Source organism: Silene latifolia, chromosome 3 (assembly GCF_048544455.1).
Source record: "Silene latifolia isolate original U9 population chromosome 3, ASM4854445v1, whole genome shotgun sequence".
Classification (NCBI taxonomy): Eukaryota; Viridiplantae; Streptophyta; class Magnoliopsida; order Caryophyllales; family Caryophyllaceae; genus Silene; species Silene latifolia.
Window position 1 is genome coordinate 26,407,687 of NC_133528.1, and position 20,503 is coordinate 26,428,189.

Consider the following 20,503-nt stretch of genomic DNA (forward strand, 5'->3'; position numbering starts at 1 on the left):
ATAGGTTCAGTGTTCCCTATATCTGGTGCTTGTTCCCTCTCTTCTAGTATTTCTTTAATTATGTAGGGAGGTAGTTCGATTGAGTCTGGGTCAGGATCATCCTCAGTATTATAATAAACAGAATTGCAATCAAAATAACACGAGGAGTAAGCATAATCAGATTTATTCATATTAAAGTTTAAAAATAGCTGAAACAAAGAGGCCATCTACGCAATAGTCAGTGGCGACAGAGGGACAGTTGCTGGGACATTCCCCATATTACTGTTATTAGACGACGCTACGCTAGGAGAAATGATGGGATGGGGAGTGACAACAGGAGGAGACTTTTTAGCGACTTCTCTAGACTTAGACTCAGGTTCCAACCTCGACTTCGACTCGAACTCGTCGTCTTCTGGTTCTCCTTTGAACATCTCTCCTTCTCCAGTTGTGAGCTTGAAGAGTCTTCCTTGATTATTGGTCCATTTGATCGACTTCCTTCATCCTTTCTACTGATTGGCTAGATCTACATCTGTGATGAGCGCTGCAGGGTTGAAATGGTCATCCCATAGTATCATGGTAATAATCTCATCTTGGGTTGCCTTGACAAATCGATCCTCACCAAACAAAAGGCTAACAGCTTGTTCGTCGAGATAAGGTGCCGGACGAGTTTCGACGGTAGGAACCGTTTCTTGAGGAATGAAGTAGCAATCATGGAACACTTCGATTCCGTCTAGCTTGTTGCCTTTGAATATCCAAGGTTCAGGAAACCGGTGAAAAGATTCATGGTCTCCTTCCTTGACTTTCGTTAGTTCCGACCATCTTGGACTGAGGATAAGAACTGACGGCAAATCAAAACACAATCGACCACATTGCACACTTACTCGAAGAAAACAAGGACTCGTGTAATGACTCAAAAGGACATGAGTGCCCTTGTGTCGTGTGACGGATTTTGAAAATGTTGATTTTGAAATGTTATCCTAGATAACCATTGTGTGTGATTGTAGGAGTGCTGACTCGAAGTGACTTTGAAAATGATAGCGTAATGCTTAAGACCTTTGAAATTTCGACAGAGTTTCGACTTAATTTTATCGACTTTGCGCTATTTAGGCCATTTTGAAAGATTTACATTTTACATTTTGAAGAAAGGTTTTTGAAAATTTCGTCATGGTTTTGTTTACAAAAGGTGATAACATACAAGCTACAAGCATAGGCATAGGCGTTATAACGGTATGCTGAGTGCTTTTAGAAGGTTTTGGCTTAAAGGCGGGTTGCCATACCAAGCTATCAAACCCTGGTATATGGAGAGGTCCGTGCCAAACATGAGTAAGGTCAATTCCTAGTCCATTCGCTTAAGTAGTGAAAGCTCTTGATACAAACATGAGTAAGCATCGTGGTATGGTTGACGTCAATCGCTATCCATCTTTGGGCACAAATAGGAATTTGCACCGTCCAGACGGGACGATTGGTCGAATTGGTTTGGCTAAAAGCCTAGGAAGGCTGGCTAAAACGACCTAAGAAAGTCGAGTAATGAAAACTGACAACTGTCTCATATAAACTATTCCCTAACCTTATTCAAGTTTCACCCTAGGTAACACTAGACTTAGTCTAAGTGTATCATCCCCAGCGGAGTCGCCAAACTGTGGACCAAGCCACCCGCACGTTGGTTAGATTTCGAGGCGACGACACTTTTCCCACGGAACTTTGGTTGGACAAAGCATGTGACACCCCGCGATAACGCGGAAAATATAAGTTATAAATTCAAGCGGAAAAATAGGGAATTTTTGAAAGTTTTAAAATTTAAAGCGCGGTTTTATTAAAATACCAAACACAAACAAAGAATGCGTAAATAAAGTTTAAATTATACAAAAGTGATAGTCAAGGTGAGGGAAAATATATCCCTCGAATGACAATACAATAAAAGGTAGGTCTAAACAATCCTAATAAACCAACTACTAGGCCGAAGTGCTCGCTAGCTCACACATGTCTTCACCCCATGAATGCACCACTAATACCTGTCATTCATGTAAACATGAACGCCACAGTCAGTGGGGAGTAACTCAAGGTTCTCCCAGCCACAAAATGTCGAAACGAACATGACAAAGAACTAAAACAGGTAAGTCATGTAAGACTCTTACAAAAATATGGATACCAAGTTTATGTTTAAACATGGTAATTAAATGAGATGGAATAAGATAGATCAACATTAGCATGATAACGGTTAAACTACTCATGTGAGACAATTAAATAATATGAAAGACAAGAATACGGTAATCTATACCAAAGCACGCATTTCAAGGAAATACAACATAGATGTGAGGTTAGAATTCGAATCATGTGAAGCAGTTAAGTAAGGGGTCATCCAATGCAATTTACAAGAATAGAAATCGTAGCCATTATTTGGAAAACCACTGTAACACCCCCATACTCCAAGTGCCTTACCAGGACCACTCAGGTATAAAGATGCTACCATCTCGGTTACCCGAGGCATGATAATCATAAGACAATGAAGAAACATACTTTATTAAACAAGTTAAGTGATTACATAACAAAACCAACTGTAAGCAAAATACAACTGCTCTCCAACTATAAACCAACAGAAAGGAACTGTCCTAACAAATACAGCGGAAGACTAAAGACTCTGATATGTGATGACTCCATCCCAGACTAGATCCCACGCGTATCCAAGATATACCGCTAAGCAATCGCTCACCACCCCGAATGGATCACCATAGTTTTTAAAACATTTAAACGGGGTCAGTACTAATCACACAACTCAATATACATCAACAATAAGATAAACAGACAGCTTAACTGTCACACACACAACCACACCAATTCCAATAATCTCAATCACCGATCGTCCACCTTTGGGACCGCCCGCCAGTGGGGGACCCGCAGCCACCCACCAAATCCCCGCTCATCATACCGAGCGATAAACCCATGTTCATTAATGTGCATATCCCCTTCCGTGGCGGGTTCCACGAAGGGCGAAACCAGGGCGTGAAGCCACTCCCGCAAGTGACTCCACTCAGCCGAGAACGCATCTCGAGAACCATAGGCAACCAGTCACAATCACAATATCAACAACCGTCTGAATCTATCAACAATGTACAATCACAATCACAGTCGTCACAATACAATTACTATAACAAACAATCAATCTCAACACATCAACAATCATCCCATTATGGGACTAATACCGAGTAGAAATCCTACCCGGTAAGCACACAATCGACGGTCTCTCTTCGCCGAGTCAAAAGCTTCCTCTATGAACCCTCCTCCTATCATACAACATATAGAGGCTACCAAATCACATACTACACATAAACCCCCGAATCTCTAAATTAGGGTTTAACCAAATCAAAGGAAAGACAATAAAAAGGGTACATAGATCTTACCCTCGACGCAAGGAACTCAACGGTATAACCAACGACGCGAACTGACCTTCCAAACTCCGGGGATTGCTAATTATGCGATTAGAATGAAGAACTTGCTTGCTTTCTCTCTTAAACAGTAATTTAGGTTTTGCAAAAGTGATTTAGAACAATGACGACAAAGCTTATATACCTTAATCGCATAATTAACAAAACCCGAGAAAACTCCCCGTAAAACCGGATACTCGATCGAGTACCCAAGGTACTCGATCGAGTACCCCCTTACTCGATCGAGTGCCCCAGCTACTCGATCGAGTACCCAACAGGTCAGAAACTTTTTCTAAAACGCTATTACCCTTACTCGACAGAGTAAGGCCTACTCGATAGAGTACCTAAAGACTTATAAATACGAGTATTATTACGGTCTTCCCTCCTTAAAAAGAACTTCGTCCCCGAAGTTCAACCCATACATAAAAACAACCATACTGCCTCGACCGAGACACAACAACTTAGCTAAGGACTCAAGAACTCGACCGAACATAGAACATGAACTCTTAACACCCATTCCACCAACTATGTTTACTTCCACAACATGACTCACTATATCGTATCTACCACATATATATCTCTCACGACACCAACTCCATGCATAACCAACTACCATCCTCTAATGCTGCTAGCTCCATAATATCATCAACTATCAAATCCAATACCAAGACACTCATAGACATCAAACGGAATGTTACATTCTACCACCCTTAAAAGGAACTTCGTCCTCGAAGTTTACTCACACTCGTAACCTCATCATCCAACTGTCAACACTAGTGAAATATTCTCACACTCCTAAACATCACGCTACTACAAGCACGGTCATGACCTTTAATAAAATCACCCACAACACGAATCGATCTTATATTCTACATCAAGACTCAACTTCCGAATATATTATCATATGTACAACCATCAAAATCTGTTTTATCGCATCCTACTCCTCTTAAGACAAATGTTACGTCCTCGTAACTCACTAATACCAAACCATATCTATATCTCATTACCCTCTGTACCACCACATGTTAAAGATAACCGTCTATAAACCAAACACTCACTATTCTTATATCCAAGGCTCCCATACATAAACATTTCTCATTCCTCAACTCATTCGGCATAGCACCTAACCTATACCATAAACTCGTAGCAAATCACCATACCCACTCTTCATTATTACTGCCAAACAACATACCTCTCTATGTAAGGCACTTATCTCCCAGAAGCATAACTCGCGATCCGTACTCGTTACGTACACGCACACTAGATCCTCAAGTTCTTTCTTTCATTACCGTAAAACTCATACACAACTTAACATGACACTAGTTCCCAAACACCCTACACTCACTGTCTCAACAAAAGATTATGAACTACCTGCCGCTTTCAGATCATTACAACACATGTTCCACGAATCATTTTCCATTACCATGACTACCGATGTCTCATCTGAAAACAAGATCAAAATTACTGTAACAACCTCTCACAACCGTGTCCCATCAACAGAATATCACTATAACATGACAACAACGAAAACATATACAACTCTATTTCATATCATATTCTACCTCATTCCCAACTTAACCTGGTAAAGAAAATATCAATCAACAGACAACTGTCTATCTGCACAAACTGAAACTCGCAGGGAGCAACATCAAACAAAACAACAATCTATGTATAACTGGTATGTACTTTCGAAACTCGAATCATAATCATCCTGCCTACTCCACCACAACCGGTGACGGCATCACAACACCGCCACCAACAGCCACACCGTAGTGCGAAAATACCCGCATCACAGCACTATGTACCGTGCCCGGATCACCACCCGAGGCACCACAACCACACCGATAGACATCACAACTGCATACAATTCCCATAAATACTGACTCAGCATAACTTCTCAGACAAGAAAAACTTACTCAAACCGACTTTATTAAATCACCACGCAACATATTATATGGATAAACAGATAAGCATCTCATGAACATCATTTCTACCATTTCACGGAATACACATGTGTTATCAATACACATAAAATTATAACTAGCCATGTCAAATCAATCAAATTATTACCTTTTTGGATATCATTCAATTAAATTACCGTGTCCAACATATATATTACCGAACATTCATAAAACAACTTTATAATTATCACACCATACCACTTCTTGTGAGGTCAGAACCTCACACTAACATTTACACATAACATAGACTCGTAATCACAACCAACTAGTCAATCCTGACCACGTAAGTTACCACTCGATAAAGGTTACCTGTCGCCCGAGTTTAACTCATATGCCCCTCATAACATATTCCCCCATTCGCACAACCATCACTTCCTGTCAAATATAACCATACCTTTACTATTCAACAATTAGCATCCGCCTCATCTAACCACATCTTATACCCTCTCACAATCATACACAACAATCAGGTCCCTACCAAATCAACCTCTTTAGAATTGCTACCTTTCTAATATACCATCACTCTTAACCACTAGTGCTAACACCACAATGCCACCACTGCTCGTATATCAAACCTCTTACTCTCATATCAAAATAACATGGTTTTTCTCCTATTTTTGGTTAACATTCCAAATAACGAACATCAAACCCATCCACAAAATTACCTCAACATTATTCCCAATACTATCTTATTTGTATTGTCATCCAACTCTCCACCAAATATCTCGTATCGTGCCAATACTCCACCAACTTCTTACTCCCTTAATTCCTCGAAACTCATTATCAATCATGTTGTCCTGTGACTCCTATATAACCTTTAGCTAACATCCTCGTAATACTATCACACATTTCGATGATTCCTTACCTTTATATCACATAACTCCGGTGAACATTTTCCTCAGCTTACTTTTATCCTTCTTTCCTCTTTACACTCAATAATACCAATTAATAGTCCAACTCCTTATTCCTTCTAGCTAACTCTTTAGAAATCCAGTTACCCCTTCGTTGCTCCAAAACTCAAATTCCATTATTTTCTACCGACATCATCTCACTCTTTCTTACCATGGATCTTCTATTATTATGCTATCACTAACACTTGCCACTAATCTATCCATAGAATCAACGTTTAATGTTCAAACAATTGCATCTCCCTTTTTACATCTCTAGAAATCAGAATTCATTTAATACCGTTAATTACCCAAGGAAATCACACAGTAGTTTCATCTTTTAATAAACCAAACCTCCCAAACTCACTCACTGTCTACAAATACACCTCGTGACATGTCTCCACAAAGTTCACTATATATTACTCTTCTCAACCCCTTTAAACGAACTTCCACTACATATATCCATAACCCACACGACTCCTAACCATTTCCCTCCATAATTCTTTACACATCTCAAGCTGCCACTATCCACATCCTTACTTTCAATCTTTTATTCTCACGTTCATTATACTCACATCATCCCTTGCCCACATTCACTTACTTTTACATTACTCAACACACAATCATATCACTCATCCCGTCTCGCAAAACGTGCGCCATGCCTCAATAAACTATACCAATCTTCCTTTTCTTTTTCCACCGTCTATCATAATCACATATAACTAATATCCTCCCCACCGAACTCATACTCATCATAAGTGCCACTCTTTACATCATAAGATTGGGTAACTTACGCTTCAGGACCAACACATATGTAAAACAATGCATAAAGAAGTAATACAACACCTTTTAATTAAACATAATATGCAACGAATGTCAAAAGATAAACATATGACCCGAAACACGCATATGACCTGCATAGACCCCACTCGATCGAGTACCAGAACCTACTCGATCGAGTTGAGGCTACTCGATCGAGTGCCCAATCATGCTCGATCGAGTGCCCCGACTCTTAACCCAAACAGACCTTCCGATCTCTCGACTTACTCGACCGAGTAGCCCGGCTACTCGATCGAGTGACCCCATACTCGATCGAGTGCCCGAGGTACTCGATCGAGTGCCCAAAAACACGATTCTGGTCAAAATAACGACAAATACCCACTCGATCGAATCTTGCAGACTCGTGAATACTACTCGCATGTTATCTCACATACCCCAACGTACTATACATTCATTATTATTTCAACATTATGATTACAACTACGCATTCAAATCTGCGCGACTCCCCATACAATCAACAAAATAATCTACTTCGTGTTATCAAGTGCCACGTTATAAACAACCATCATACTTTTCATCCAATTCGTTATACAAAACACATATCATTGAACCTCTATTCTTCATGTTACTACTTACCAAAAGCCAAACATTACCATCTATCATGCTCATATAACATTCAACTTTCAATCATGTATTACCCGCATGTTTTAATTTTCATAACTTTTCATAACACAAACCACACCCATACACTACAAATCCTATTTCCATGTTGCTAATACAACAACACTACAAATCCACTTCATCACATAAACACTTCCATAATCAAGAGATTCATATCCTTACGAAAGTGCCACTTCATCTTTTCCAATCAATTCATCTAGTTCAATCACATACTTCATCTAACAAGCGCATATGATACGATAGTAGACAATTATACGAACTTAATATATAGCTTTACGCAAACAAAATTACGAAAACAAATCTTATCACATCCCCTAACCACATGTTATTAGGATTGCTTCACTATAAACCATTCGTCCTGCAACATCATTATTCATCACGCATCATCATATACGAACTACTTTCTTTTTCTACCATATCATTCATCATTCTCATATACTTTTTCAACGATTCCAACCAACATGTAAACCAACTATCATGCAACATGTTTCAACAAACCATATACAAAAATCACATCGTCACCATCTTTATCTACACATTCCCCATTCTCCACAATCATACATCCACTGGTTCATACCACACATTACTATATAGATACACAATACACAAGGTAAACACATAGCGATCCCGACTCATATCCCAAGGTGACCGGTTCAAAATTGTAGGGCGAGTTCGCGACTTTAGGACGTCTCCCAAGTCTTTGCATTAGCTCCTACAACCTTTACCCCGGGTTCATTTTAATTGACTCCCTATATTCATTGGATTTATTGGTTACAGGTTTCAGGATCGTCGCTCTGATACCATTTGTAACACCCCATACTCCAAGTGCCTTACCAGGACCACTCGGGTATAAAGATGCTACCATCTCGGTTACCGAGGCATGATAATCATAAGACAATGAAGAAACATACTTTATTAAACAAGTTAAGTAATTACATAACAAAACCCTTTCGTAAGCAAAATACAATCGCTCTCCAACTATAAACCAATGAAAGGAACTGTCCTAACAAATACAAACGGAAGACTAAAGACTCGATATGTGATGACTCCATCCCAGACTAGATCCCACGCGTATCCAAGATATACCGCAAGCAACCGCTCACCACCCCGAATGGATCACCACAGTTTTTAAAACATTTAAACGGGGTCAGTACTAATCACACAACTCAATATACATCAACAATAAGATAAAAGATGACTTAATCGTCACACACACAACCACACCAATTCCAATAATCTCAATCACCGATCGTCCACCGGACCGCCGCCGCCGATGGGGGACCGCAGCCGTACCCACCAAATCCCCGCTCATCATACCCAGCGATAAACCCATGTTCATTAATGTGCACATCCCTTCCGTGGCGGGTTCCACGAAGGGCGAAACTAGGGCGTGAAGCCACTCCCCCAAGTGACTCCACTCATCCGAGAACGCATCTCGAGAACCATAGGCAACCAGTCACAATCACAATATCAACAACCGTCTGAATCTATCAACAATGTACAATCACAATCACAGTCGTCACAATACAATTACTATAACAAACAATCAATCTCAACACATCAACAATCATCCCATTATGGGACTAATACTGAGTAGGAAATCCTACCTGGTAAGCACACAATCGACGGTCTCTCTCGCCGAGTCAAAAGCTTCCTCTATGAACCCTCCTCCTATCATACAACATATAGAGGCTACCAAATCACATACTACACATAAACCCCCGAATCTCTAAATTAGGGTTTAACCAAATCAAAGGAAAGACAATAAAAAGGGTACATAGATCTTACCCTCGACGCAAGGAACTCAACGGTATAACCAACGACGCGAACTGACCTTCCAAACTCCGAGGATTGCTAATTATGCGATTAGAATGAAGAACTTGCTTGCTTTCTCTCTTAAACAGTAATTTAGGTTTTGCAAAAGTGATTTAGAACAATGACGACAAAGCTTATATACCTTAATCGCATAATTAACAAAACCCGAGAAAACTCCCCGTAAAACCGGATACTCGATCGAGTACCCCCTTACTCGATCGAGTGCCCCAACTACTCGATCGAGTACCCAACAGGTCAGAAACTTTTTCTAAAACGCAATTACCCTTACTCGACAGAGTAAGGCCTACTCGATAGAGTACCTAAAGACTTATAAATACGGAGTATTACAACCACTTAGCAAACATTGCACGGGACGTGGCTACTAATGTCACATTCATACTTATGGCTTGCATCTCACCATAAGAACGGATGGGAACATCAATCCCGACGATCATATCGCAACTAGAGGGCTTATAGCTCACCTCTAGTATCCGATAGGACCAAGTCAAACATCACAAGGCATAACTCTTGCCTTGAAAGACAAATACCAATATCTATAACCAAGCAAGACCTTTACTACTCATATATAAATATATAATTCCCCTGGTAGGACGACAATGGTACTCCCAAGACTCAGTCCTAGTCTAAATCTGGCCAGACTCTCGGGGCAGAACGGTCCCCGATTCGACATGCGGCAGAACAGTCCGCATCCAAGACTCGATCGACAGAACGGAAGTCGAGAACTCACAATCGGTAGAACAGTCCAAAAGAGGCGGAAAATATGAGGTAAACCCACAATCAGCAGAACAGTCCGAAAGAGGCGTAAAGATAAGTCAAGCAATACGGTATAGCATAAAGGCATTATCACCAGAATACGATATGAGCTAACCCACAATCGGCAGAACAGTCCGAAAGGGGCGGGTAAACATAAATCAACCAACTCCCGGCAGAACGGCACAAGAGCGGCGCAAACCAATACTTGGCAGAATGGCACAAGTAAGGCGTAAAGATATATTAAGAATGTATGATAGTATCATGGCATTTCTACAAGAATACGACTCTTACAAGTAATTATTTATAATCACCCTTTTCATACCTGTAACATATAAAATAAACATTTCATTTTATAAATATACATGCCGGTTAATTAAAATATAACAAGCGGTAATGAATAATTTACGTCATGTGAAAATTTACGAAATGCATACAATCGAATACATGTGACAAAGTGAGTCCAAAGATACAAAAGTAGTGAGTCCAAAAGAGATAAGAATATGAGTCCAAAACTTTTAAGAATTTGAGTCCAACAAATATGAGGAGTTGAGCCCACGAAGTAAAAGTCAGTGAGCCCAACACCCACCATCGCACACAAAACGAAACCACAATCAGAGGAGGAAATAAGGGAGGAGTATGGCTCGGCGTCGTGACCAACAGCCTGGTCATCAGCCACGTTATGGCCGTACAATCACCAGCCCTTGCCACTCACAGTCAGTCCAATGTCGCGGCCAGACCGCACTTCGCCTTTCCCGCACCAAAACAGTCCTCAAAACAGAGGTAAAGCAGTTTAAGACCCGGTATAAAACAAGGCTCAACAGTCCAAAACGAGGTTTTCAAAGCGGGAAAAATAAGTACACATGAGACTACGTCAATGCGAGGGAAAAATAAGCGAGAAAGCCAACCCGAGGGACTGATTTGTCCGTCTCAAAACAGAGAGCGAAAACAGTCCCGTTTTGGTTACCAAGAGGAGTTTCTAGCAGCATAACTTCGTTTCATTAAGGACAATCATAAACCCGGGTTGAGACAGACACGAAAACATGCTTAAGGTACCATTACCCAACCACATCTCATCCAATAATACAAGGAAAAAGACAGAAACGGGAATGGCAGCAGCATACAGAACACGGAATGAGCAGTGAACACAACAACTACCCCCATACCCGATTCCAGTTTGAGACGGGTCCAAGGCAACCAAATCAGCCGTGTAAAGTGATCATTATCAACACAAAGACAACCCCATTCATGAGGAACACACAAAGACTTAAACTTTACGATAAATGAAGGTAAAAACAAGTAGGAAGGACGGATTCCCGACATTTTGTCGAGTAACCTATCACCGTTACCTTAACTCCTCGAATTTCCGAGTAAAAACGTCAAAAATGGCACGAGCTACTCTCCGGGCTTCAAGCTTGACAACTAGAAAGGATGAAAAACGGGTTATACGAATTAAGAAACCGAGTTGTCATAAGATGCCATTTTCGAAAACTCAACAAAGTCGAAGCTTTCTTACCTTAAAAGAACGAGGGAGGGACGAGGAAGCTAATGGTACAAAAATAATGGAGTTTGGTTGAGAAACGAAGGCAGGATCGAAGTTTGAAGGGTGCGAAAATGGAGGTTGAGCGTGGTGTTGTTGTTGTTTGTTGTTTACTGGTGACTGCTGCAATGCTTGTTTTATTCGAAAAAGAAGAAGAAGGGATGAGGGGGTGGGACACGGGTAGAGTAATGTAACAACAATAATATAATAATAATAATAATAATAATAATAATAATAATAATAATAATAATAATAATAATATATAATAATAATAATATCTAATGATATAAAATAATAATAATGTAAAAGTAGAGTGAAAAAGGGTAGGTGGGTGTGAGGTGTTGTCGATAAATGGTTGGTCCGGATTAAAGCGGGTACAAAGTAAAATGTGACGGTCTATAGCTAGATGGAAATTAAGACGGGAATTATTACCATTGCTGTCACTATTATTATCCGACCAAAATATGTATACATTTATTCTTATAGGAGTATAATTTACGCCTCAAAAATATAATTTAATATTACGTATTTTTATAAAAATGAGCTTTTATATAATATGTTTCTAAAAATCGTGTTTGACATAAAATTAATTAATAATTCAAAATTATAGAATAAAGTAACCAAACGGTTTAATAAATTTTAAATGTCAAAATGGGGAATTCGCGGGTGTTACAAAGCACGTCATGGGCCGTTACTGATTTGAAAGGCATTGAAACCGGTGAAAGGTTTGAGCAAGCCTGCATTTGTGGAGCCGCCACCAATTTTTATGGAAAATTGGAACCGTTCGAATACTTCGATCATGTCATGTCAAGACACAAAGTAGTGACATGAACACTAAGAAATTCGTTACCCTTAGCATTCTATGTCTAGAATGACTCTCGCGATGCCAATGAGCACGAATGCTCACAGATATCTGAGTAAGGGGTGAGGGTACGTATTAGGAAGCTCTTTATTTGAACACTTAATCCTGTCCGCCTCGATAACGGCCTCTACTAATGATCAGGGAAGTATTTATATTCGATATGTTGTCACTTGTATGCATGCTATGCAACAAACATGTTTTAAACCTAGCATGTGAATATATACTATGTCGGTTGACAAGCAATTTAGCACTCAATTGGGGGTCAAAATTGAAATTTAGGTTGATTGACATGTGAAAAGGCCAGATATATAAATCATACAAGAACGATATGAAATAAATACGCAAATACAATTACAATAAATTACATGATATGAATAAATTACAACGACTATTGAATTTACATCATAAACGTGCTCAAAAGGGATTTTAGAAGTAAAAGAAAATAAATAAAACGAAATGAATAAGATAATTGAAGTTTGAAATATAGGAATATGCCGGAAATATGGCAATAATATGGATAATAGTTAATTAAAAGCCTAAAAGAAAGCCTACGTCAAGACGAGAAAGAGTTCAGAGACAGAATCCAACTCAGAACAGGCGCAACATCCACTGCGTCCTCTAGAAGAGGCGATCAGTTTATGCGGCTGTTCTCGAGTTAGATTCTGACCGTGAAAGTCGAACTTGTGTTTCAGTTATCGTTCGTTGGTTGATTTTAGGGTCGATTATTAGCATATGACTCAAAATAGGCGATTTAGTTAGATTATATGCGTACAAGGACCGTCATAAAGAGATAAAAGGACAAGTTAAATAAGATATAAAGGTGGTTTACAAACACGATATGTATACGATGTCGGAAACGAAAAGGTTGAAACTTGAGGTAAGGCTAAGGTAGAAAACAGAAACCATAAAACGATGTATCAAAACGAGCCCAAGAGACTTGATATGAACGAATCGAATCTCTTAAAATCCAGTTTTGAATATATGACGAAAAACCACAAGTATCGATTATAAGGGATCTAATGTCGAAAACATTGAAAAGGATTTGATAAAAAAAAAGGGTAATAAAAATAATTTGTCGAAGAAAAGGAAAGAAAACGAAAGAACAGAAGAAAACGAAACTTGCAGGAAACCCGAGGAAGAAGAAGACGTGCAGCAACTGATGGCAACCCCTGGAAGAGGCGCAGCAGATGCTCCGGCCTTTCCAGAAGGCGCATCGGTTGATGCGATTCTTCCCCACGCCAGATCTATGCTGATTTCGTAAAAAGGGTTTTAAAAGACAATTTTGAAAGAGTTTTCGAGCATATTTACAATATAAATTCTTACATTAATATCTACAAATAAACAAAAGAGAATAAAATTGGGATTTTACACCCCCAGGCTTACATGTTTGACGAAGCGAGATTAACTAAGTTGTCATTAGTGATTGCTCGACTCGATGTAGGATTGAAAGTGCCCTCTTTAGGAGGATTTAGAACGATTGATTAAGTTATTAAGTGGAGTTGGTCAAGTGGGTCGGTCTATGGAACGTGACTGGTACTCAGAATGATCTGAGCTTACGTGGTCGAGTAGATCAAGCACGTAGGCGTCGAAAAGTAAGAGCGCGGTCTTAGAATGCAAATGGAGAAGAGAAGGGCGGACACTCGCGTGAAAAATATGTGAGGCGGAGGCCTCTATTTATACTAATCACGAGGAGGAATTTAGGAAAAAGTCGGATTAGAAAAGAAATCCGGAAAGATTTTGGGAACTGGGGAAAAAACAACCCAGGAAGAGGCGCAGCAGGAACTGCGACCTTTCCAAGAGGCGCAGCTCCTACTGCGTCATCTCCTGAGGCCTTTCTTCCTCAGCAAGAAAGATTTACGCTATTTAATTTAGGAATTAGGGAAGATGTATGCTTCCTTATTCCGTAAAGAAGATATTTTCGATATTTAATCATAAAAAATAAATATTTAGGAATAAAATTCTAGAATATTCTAGAACATTCCGACTCGGCTTAAGACGGTTTTAGAAAATGGAAACGGGTTTTGACCCGGACTCCAAATGTACTCTAATTACTATCAAAACGACTGTATCGGCGCGTAGATGACGACCATGAGGTTGACTCGACTGTTTGAGCTATCACTTGTCGCGAAATGTCATAAATCGCTCTGCGTGATAAACATGCAGCACAATCATGGGTGGTTGGCGGAAGGTGTAGAAACGAGGCATCTACACTTTCATACGGAGTATTTAACATAAAAACCGATTCGACGTGAATCCATTTTCGATAATTAAATTCATCGTAAATTTGTAACTCCATTACTCCTACTCCATTTGTACTTTTTTTTCTTTTCTTTTCTTTCTTTCTTTTTTTTTTTCTTTTTTTTTTTTTTTTTTTGGTATGTGTGTTTTACCATTATGTTGTTAAACATAAAATAAAAATTAAGCTCCACTATTTGATTGGATATTTGGATTGTATTACACTATTACTACTCTGGTTGGTTAGTTATTGTTCATCTGAGTCATTTTCTACTTTTTGTTTCATTTCAAAGAAAAAAAAAATCAGTGAATCTTATTGTCGACTCACCCAAGTTTCTCTTTTACCCTCATCTCAATTCTCAATCAATCCCTCTTTCAATTGAATTAGTCTCAATTTAGGGCACAGTTTAATCCCTAATCGTTCATTTTAAGGTTTCAAGAACTCAATAACAATATGTTTCTAGTCGATTGGTTTTATGGAGTTCTCGCATCACTTGGTTTATGGCAAAAGGAAGCCAAGATCTTGTTCTTAGGTCTTGATAATGCTGGCAAAACTACCCTTCTCCATATGTTGAAAGATGAGGTTTTTTCTTTAATCATTTTTCATGAATTTGGGATTTTTTTAGGTTTTATTTTGACGGGTATTGATTCTTTTGGTCGTTTAGTATTAATTGGGTTTAATTTGTGATTTTATTAGGGTTTATTTTGATGGGTATTGATAATTTTGTAGGTTGATTGATTTGATGGGTTTCAACTTTCAAGTTATGATTTTAGTTGTTGAATTTATCTTGTAAATGATTTTTTTAAGTGGGTTGATTGATTTGATGGGTATGATACTTTGTTAGTTTAGTTAATTGCGAAAGTGGTAATGAGCCTCTTTACGTTGTATGATAATGAAATTAAACCCCTTTCGTTTCAATTTGATTGATTAGATCCCTTTAAGTTAAACAAAAAGTGAAATTCAATGGAGAGGGGCTTGATTACAATAGATGGGTTTAAATTATGATTTTATGTAGTTTTATTTATCATGTAAATGGTTTTTATTTAGTGGGTTGATTAATTTTAGTTTAGTTAATTGCGAAAGTGGTAATCGAGCCTCTTTACTTTGTGTAATTATGAAGATTAAACCCTTAATAGTTTCAATTTTAGTGATTAGTTCCAAAAGTTCAACAAAAAGTGAAATTCAAAGTAGAGAGGCTTGATTGCAATAGCATGGGCTTAAATTTTGATTTTAGTCGTCGTATTTATCTTGTGAATGGTTTTAATCAAGCGTGTTGATTAATTTGATGACAGAGGTTGGTGCAACATCAGCCAACTCAGTATCCAACATCTGAAGAACTGAGTATTGGTAAAATCAAGTTCAAGGCTTTTGATTTAGGAGGTCATCAAATTGCTCGTCGCGTTTGGAAAGATTATTATGCCAAAGTAATTTCACTTATCCTGAACTTTTTATGTCAACTTTTTGGTGTGTAAAATAACATAGCTGATTAGTGTACTTGTTCTGCGGCATATTGTGTTTAAAGTCGAGGTACATTTTGATGGTTTTTTAATGTGCTTAACTATTTTCGGGGAAGTTTATCATAGTTGGTGAACGTTATGAGCTTCCCTTCATGATTGCAGATACAAGTTTCAGTTTTTCTTAAATGTGTGGTTAAATTTTAACTGAGAGTCTTATGTATGCACATTGTTTTGGTTGGATGAGTGGTCGAGCAAGGCCTTCATAATCCCGGATAAAAGTATCTGTTTTTATCTGATTCATGGGAGGCCAAGAAAGGTATTGGCAGTTCGCTGATGACGCCTTCTTGTTTCAAGGCGTTCTAATAGTAGCTTCCCAGACATTTACTTGTTTAGCATAAACCGCAATTTTGGCATGATGTATTGTGCTTAATTTGTGCTACTGTATTTGTTATTTTTTAATTTCCTGTGTATGATTTGCAATAATCTCGGGTAGTGCATAGTTTTCGTGTTGTTGTACCTGTGCTGTCACGTTTAATGTGGCGGGGTTGATTGAAGTTGTCGTAGATCAGTTTATAAAGAGGTGCTTTTTTTTTGGATTAATGTGAAACTTATTAGCATCATCGACTTTATATATGAACACGTTTGTCGAATTCAAAATGTACAGACCTAGTAGTAGGATTGGTCTAAGGTGCGCATTGTATTTGTTGCATGAGTGTTGTTCAGGCCTTCATAATCCCGGATAAAAGTTTCTGTTTTATCTGATTCATGGGAGGCCAATAAAGGTATTGGCAGTTTGCTGATGACGCCTTCTTGTTTCAAGGTGTTCTAATAGTAGCTTTCCAGACATTTACTTATAGTTCAGCATAAATCAGTTTTTTGGCATAAACTATTGTGGTACTGTCTTTGTTATTTTCCAAGTTCCTGTGTATGATATGCAATAATCCCGGGCTAATGCATAGTTTACTTTTTGTTGTACATGTGCTTTCACTTTTAATGTCGTGAATTGATTGAGGTTGTCGTAGATGTGTTTAGTCATTTTTTTATTAAATGTGAAACTTATTAGTATCATCTACTTTATATGTCAACACGTGTCTCTAATTCAAAATGTATAGACCTAGTAGTAGGCTTGGTCTTAAGGTGCACAATCTGCATAAAGAAGCGCTGTATTTCTGATGCCACTGGTGACAGAGGATTTACAGAAACCACCTTCTCCGATTCTCTTATTTCGCTGCGTTTTCAAAATCTTTGAATGAATTTTGAAAAGGAAAAATGAATTCTGAGAATCGGGTATTGTAATACTTAGTGGATTGTCAATATGCTATTCCCTTCGTTTTGTTCAATTCTTTATGTTTGCTTTATATTATATTCTAAGACCAATGTTAATGTTGAAGTTACTCTCTTACCCTCCCTTTCTCTTCCTTCCTAGTACCTGCTTTGCTTTCTGTTTTTTAATACTCCCTCCTTTCATTTTTGTTTTCCCGTCAACACTAAATTCGGATTAAACAATCAAAATATGCACAATGAAGGTCACTTGTTGCTCCATTCAGACTTTCAGAGTCCCCAAATCTACCATCACTTATTGAGCATAAATACAGAAAATGGTTGGCTAACATTGCCTCAAATGTCTTACAATTAAACGAATGTTATAGACTTATAGATATGGCAGTAGGTGTAGTCCCAAACATTTGATTTGATTTTTCTTTGTTTATCTGCTCTCTTTTGAGTTACATTGGGAGGCAGGCCTATTTTCATGGTAATCGTTTTATGGAGTTCGTTCTGAAAATTGTGGTTTCTCCGAAATTTTAATGTCCTTGGGTGAGTCAACAGTGATTGTCACGGGGGTCGGGTGAGTATGACGGTGATCGTCTTGAGGTTGGGTGAGTATGGTGGTGATTGTCATGGTGGTTAGGTGAGGATGACGATGGCCGCGATGTTAGGTGGTGAAATATGGGTAAACGAAAGTCGGTGGCGTTTTGGGACGGTAGTTGATGCTGGAATTGGGAAGTAAGAGAGGCGGAAGTGGTGGTGGCTTTTTGGGATGGTAGTTAGTGGTGTAATTGGGAAGTAAGAGAGGTGGACGTGGCGGTGGCTCAGGGTGAGATTAGGAATGATGAGTGGTGTTTGAGATGTACTGGTGGAACTTGAAAGGTTAGAGATGGGGATTATTATCATTGGGTAGGGGCATAGTTGGAATTCTGAAAACAAAATACTCATTTCACCCTTGCTGAACTTACCTAAAATAGAAATGTAAGGATTCATTGAGACGATTTAAAATTGAAATGTAAAGAGTTCATAGGAGTAGTCACTATATTGATGAGTACTCGCATCATATTGTAACACTGTATTTTTTATGAGGTTTCCTCCATTGCATTTCCTCAAAGTACTCTGTCAATTAATAATTACACTATCTATTCTCCGTTAGTTGGTGGTTAATTCCTCGGAGGGTGGATCAAGAATTTATTCTTTCAAGTTTTTAATCTCATCGATCATTTGCTCTGTGAGGAATCAAGAGGTATAACAATTTATATACTGGTCAGCTTTTGGATAGTCTGATGACTCTGATCATTAGTTTCTAAATAGCAGAACCTTTTCACACTAGATAAATTCTTGATCCTTCCTACGAGGAATTAACCATCAAATAACGGAATATCTTAACAGATATTTGTATGTTGCTGATCATTTAATCGCACATCGGTCTCTAGGCCATCAATATCTCATACCAATATTTCTACTTGTACATGACATATGACTATATGAGAGATTTTGATTTTTGTTGGCGATGGTATTTTTATGTTCAACTCTCAAGCAGGTCTTTTTGCTGTGCCTTTTTCAGGATCCAATTCTTTTTCCAACTATTCTCACAGCCTGACAGTTAATTCTGCATGCTATGATTGTGTTGCCTGAATCACTTTTACTTGGTGTAGAGTACTTCGACATATATTGTATCGGCTGATCTCAGTTATTGATGGGGTGGTAGTGTACTAGTGGAGTTGATATAATAGTTGAACCAAAAGTCATCTAGACAATAGCCTGAAGCCCTGAATAAAATGTTTACACTTATTTCCCGCGCTTATGTTTTTCTACTCCTTCCAAGTTATTTCGGGTTTGGTTGTTAGAACACAAAATCCTCATTTATAGCTATTTGGCTAAGAACTGGAATTTTTAAGCAATCGATGAGTGTTGTGTAAAAAGTAAAAAGGCGGTCTCACAATGGGAGACCAACTTCAGTACTTATGAATGCAGTTTTCATTTGACTATATGGTTAAATGTGTTGGGTTAGTCTTGCACAAGTTTTTATGTTGTTTCAATTTGTTTCTTGTCATGCTATGAACATGAACCTGAACGATTTTGGATATGGAAGGTGGATGCAGTGGTATATCTGGTGGATGCCTATGATAAAGAGAGATTCGCCGAGGCAAAGAAAGAGCTAGATGCTCTTCTCTCGGATGAAGCTTTGGCAAATGTCCCATTTTTGATTTTGGGCAACAAGATCGACATACCATATGCAGCTTCAGAGGATGAGCTGCGTTATCATCTAGGGTTGACCAACTTTACGACTGGTAAGGGCAAAGTTAATCTGGCGGACTCCAATGTGCGTCCCATGGAGGTATTCATGTGCAGCATTGTTAAGAAGATGGGCTATGGTGACGGCTTTAAGTGGGTCTCTCAGTACATCTAGTAACGTATGTCATCTCTTCTTTACGTGTTTTATGTTTTACATGTGTTTTAACTTTTAAGTGTTGAACTCTTGTCCCCGAGCTGGATTTTTATTTTGTGGTTTTTTTTTTTTCCAGTTTCAGGCAGCTTGTGGAGTACTCGAAATATATGCCAGACTACTTGTCCTTGATGATGGATGATTCGATTACTGTTGTTAGTTGTAAGTTGCAAATAGCGTGCTGTATTTTGCGTGGCATATAAGCCCACACTTTCTGTTTCGATGTGTATATGCAGACAGAACGTGAAAGTTTGGTTTCAAAATCTTTACTTTGTAGCGTTTTATGGATATTGTTCATGTACTTAATGATGTGCACAACTTTGTATTTTACATTCACATTAAGTAATGCCGTTCAATTTGGTTTCACCACAATCGAGCTCAGCACAATTCTCCCAAA

At 38.6% G+C, this 20,503-nt stretch overlaps 1 protein-coding gene and 2 non-coding genes across 3 annotated transcripts; all 3 read left to right on the forward strand.

Annotated features, from left to right (window-relative positions):
• The first annotated feature begins 15,110 nt into the window (after positions 1–15,110).
• LOC141647436 (small COPII coat GTPase SAR1A) lies at positions 15,111–20,478 on the forward strand. The gene is made up of 4 exons (XM_074455610.1): positions 15,111–15,516; positions 16,227–16,358; positions 19,753–20,074; positions 20,186–20,478. The coding sequence occupies exons 1-3, from the start codon at positions 15,388–15,390 to the stop codon at positions 20,068–20,070; spliced, it is 579 nt and encodes a 192-aa protein (XP_074311711.1). The 5' UTR covers positions 15,111–15,387; the 3' UTR covers positions 20,071–20,074; positions 20,186–20,478.
• On the forward strand, positions 16,657–16,774 carry LOC141650392 (small nucleolar RNA snoR83). The gene has a single exon (XR_012546430.1). It is a non-coding gene; the product is annotated as a small nucleolar RNA snoR83 (small nucleolar RNA).
• On the forward strand, positions 17,124–17,240 carry LOC141650394 (small nucleolar RNA snoR83). Its single transcript, XR_012546432.1, has one exon. It is a non-coding gene; the product is annotated as a small nucleolar RNA snoR83 (small nucleolar RNA).
• Positions 20,479–20,503: the final 25 nt, after the last annotated feature.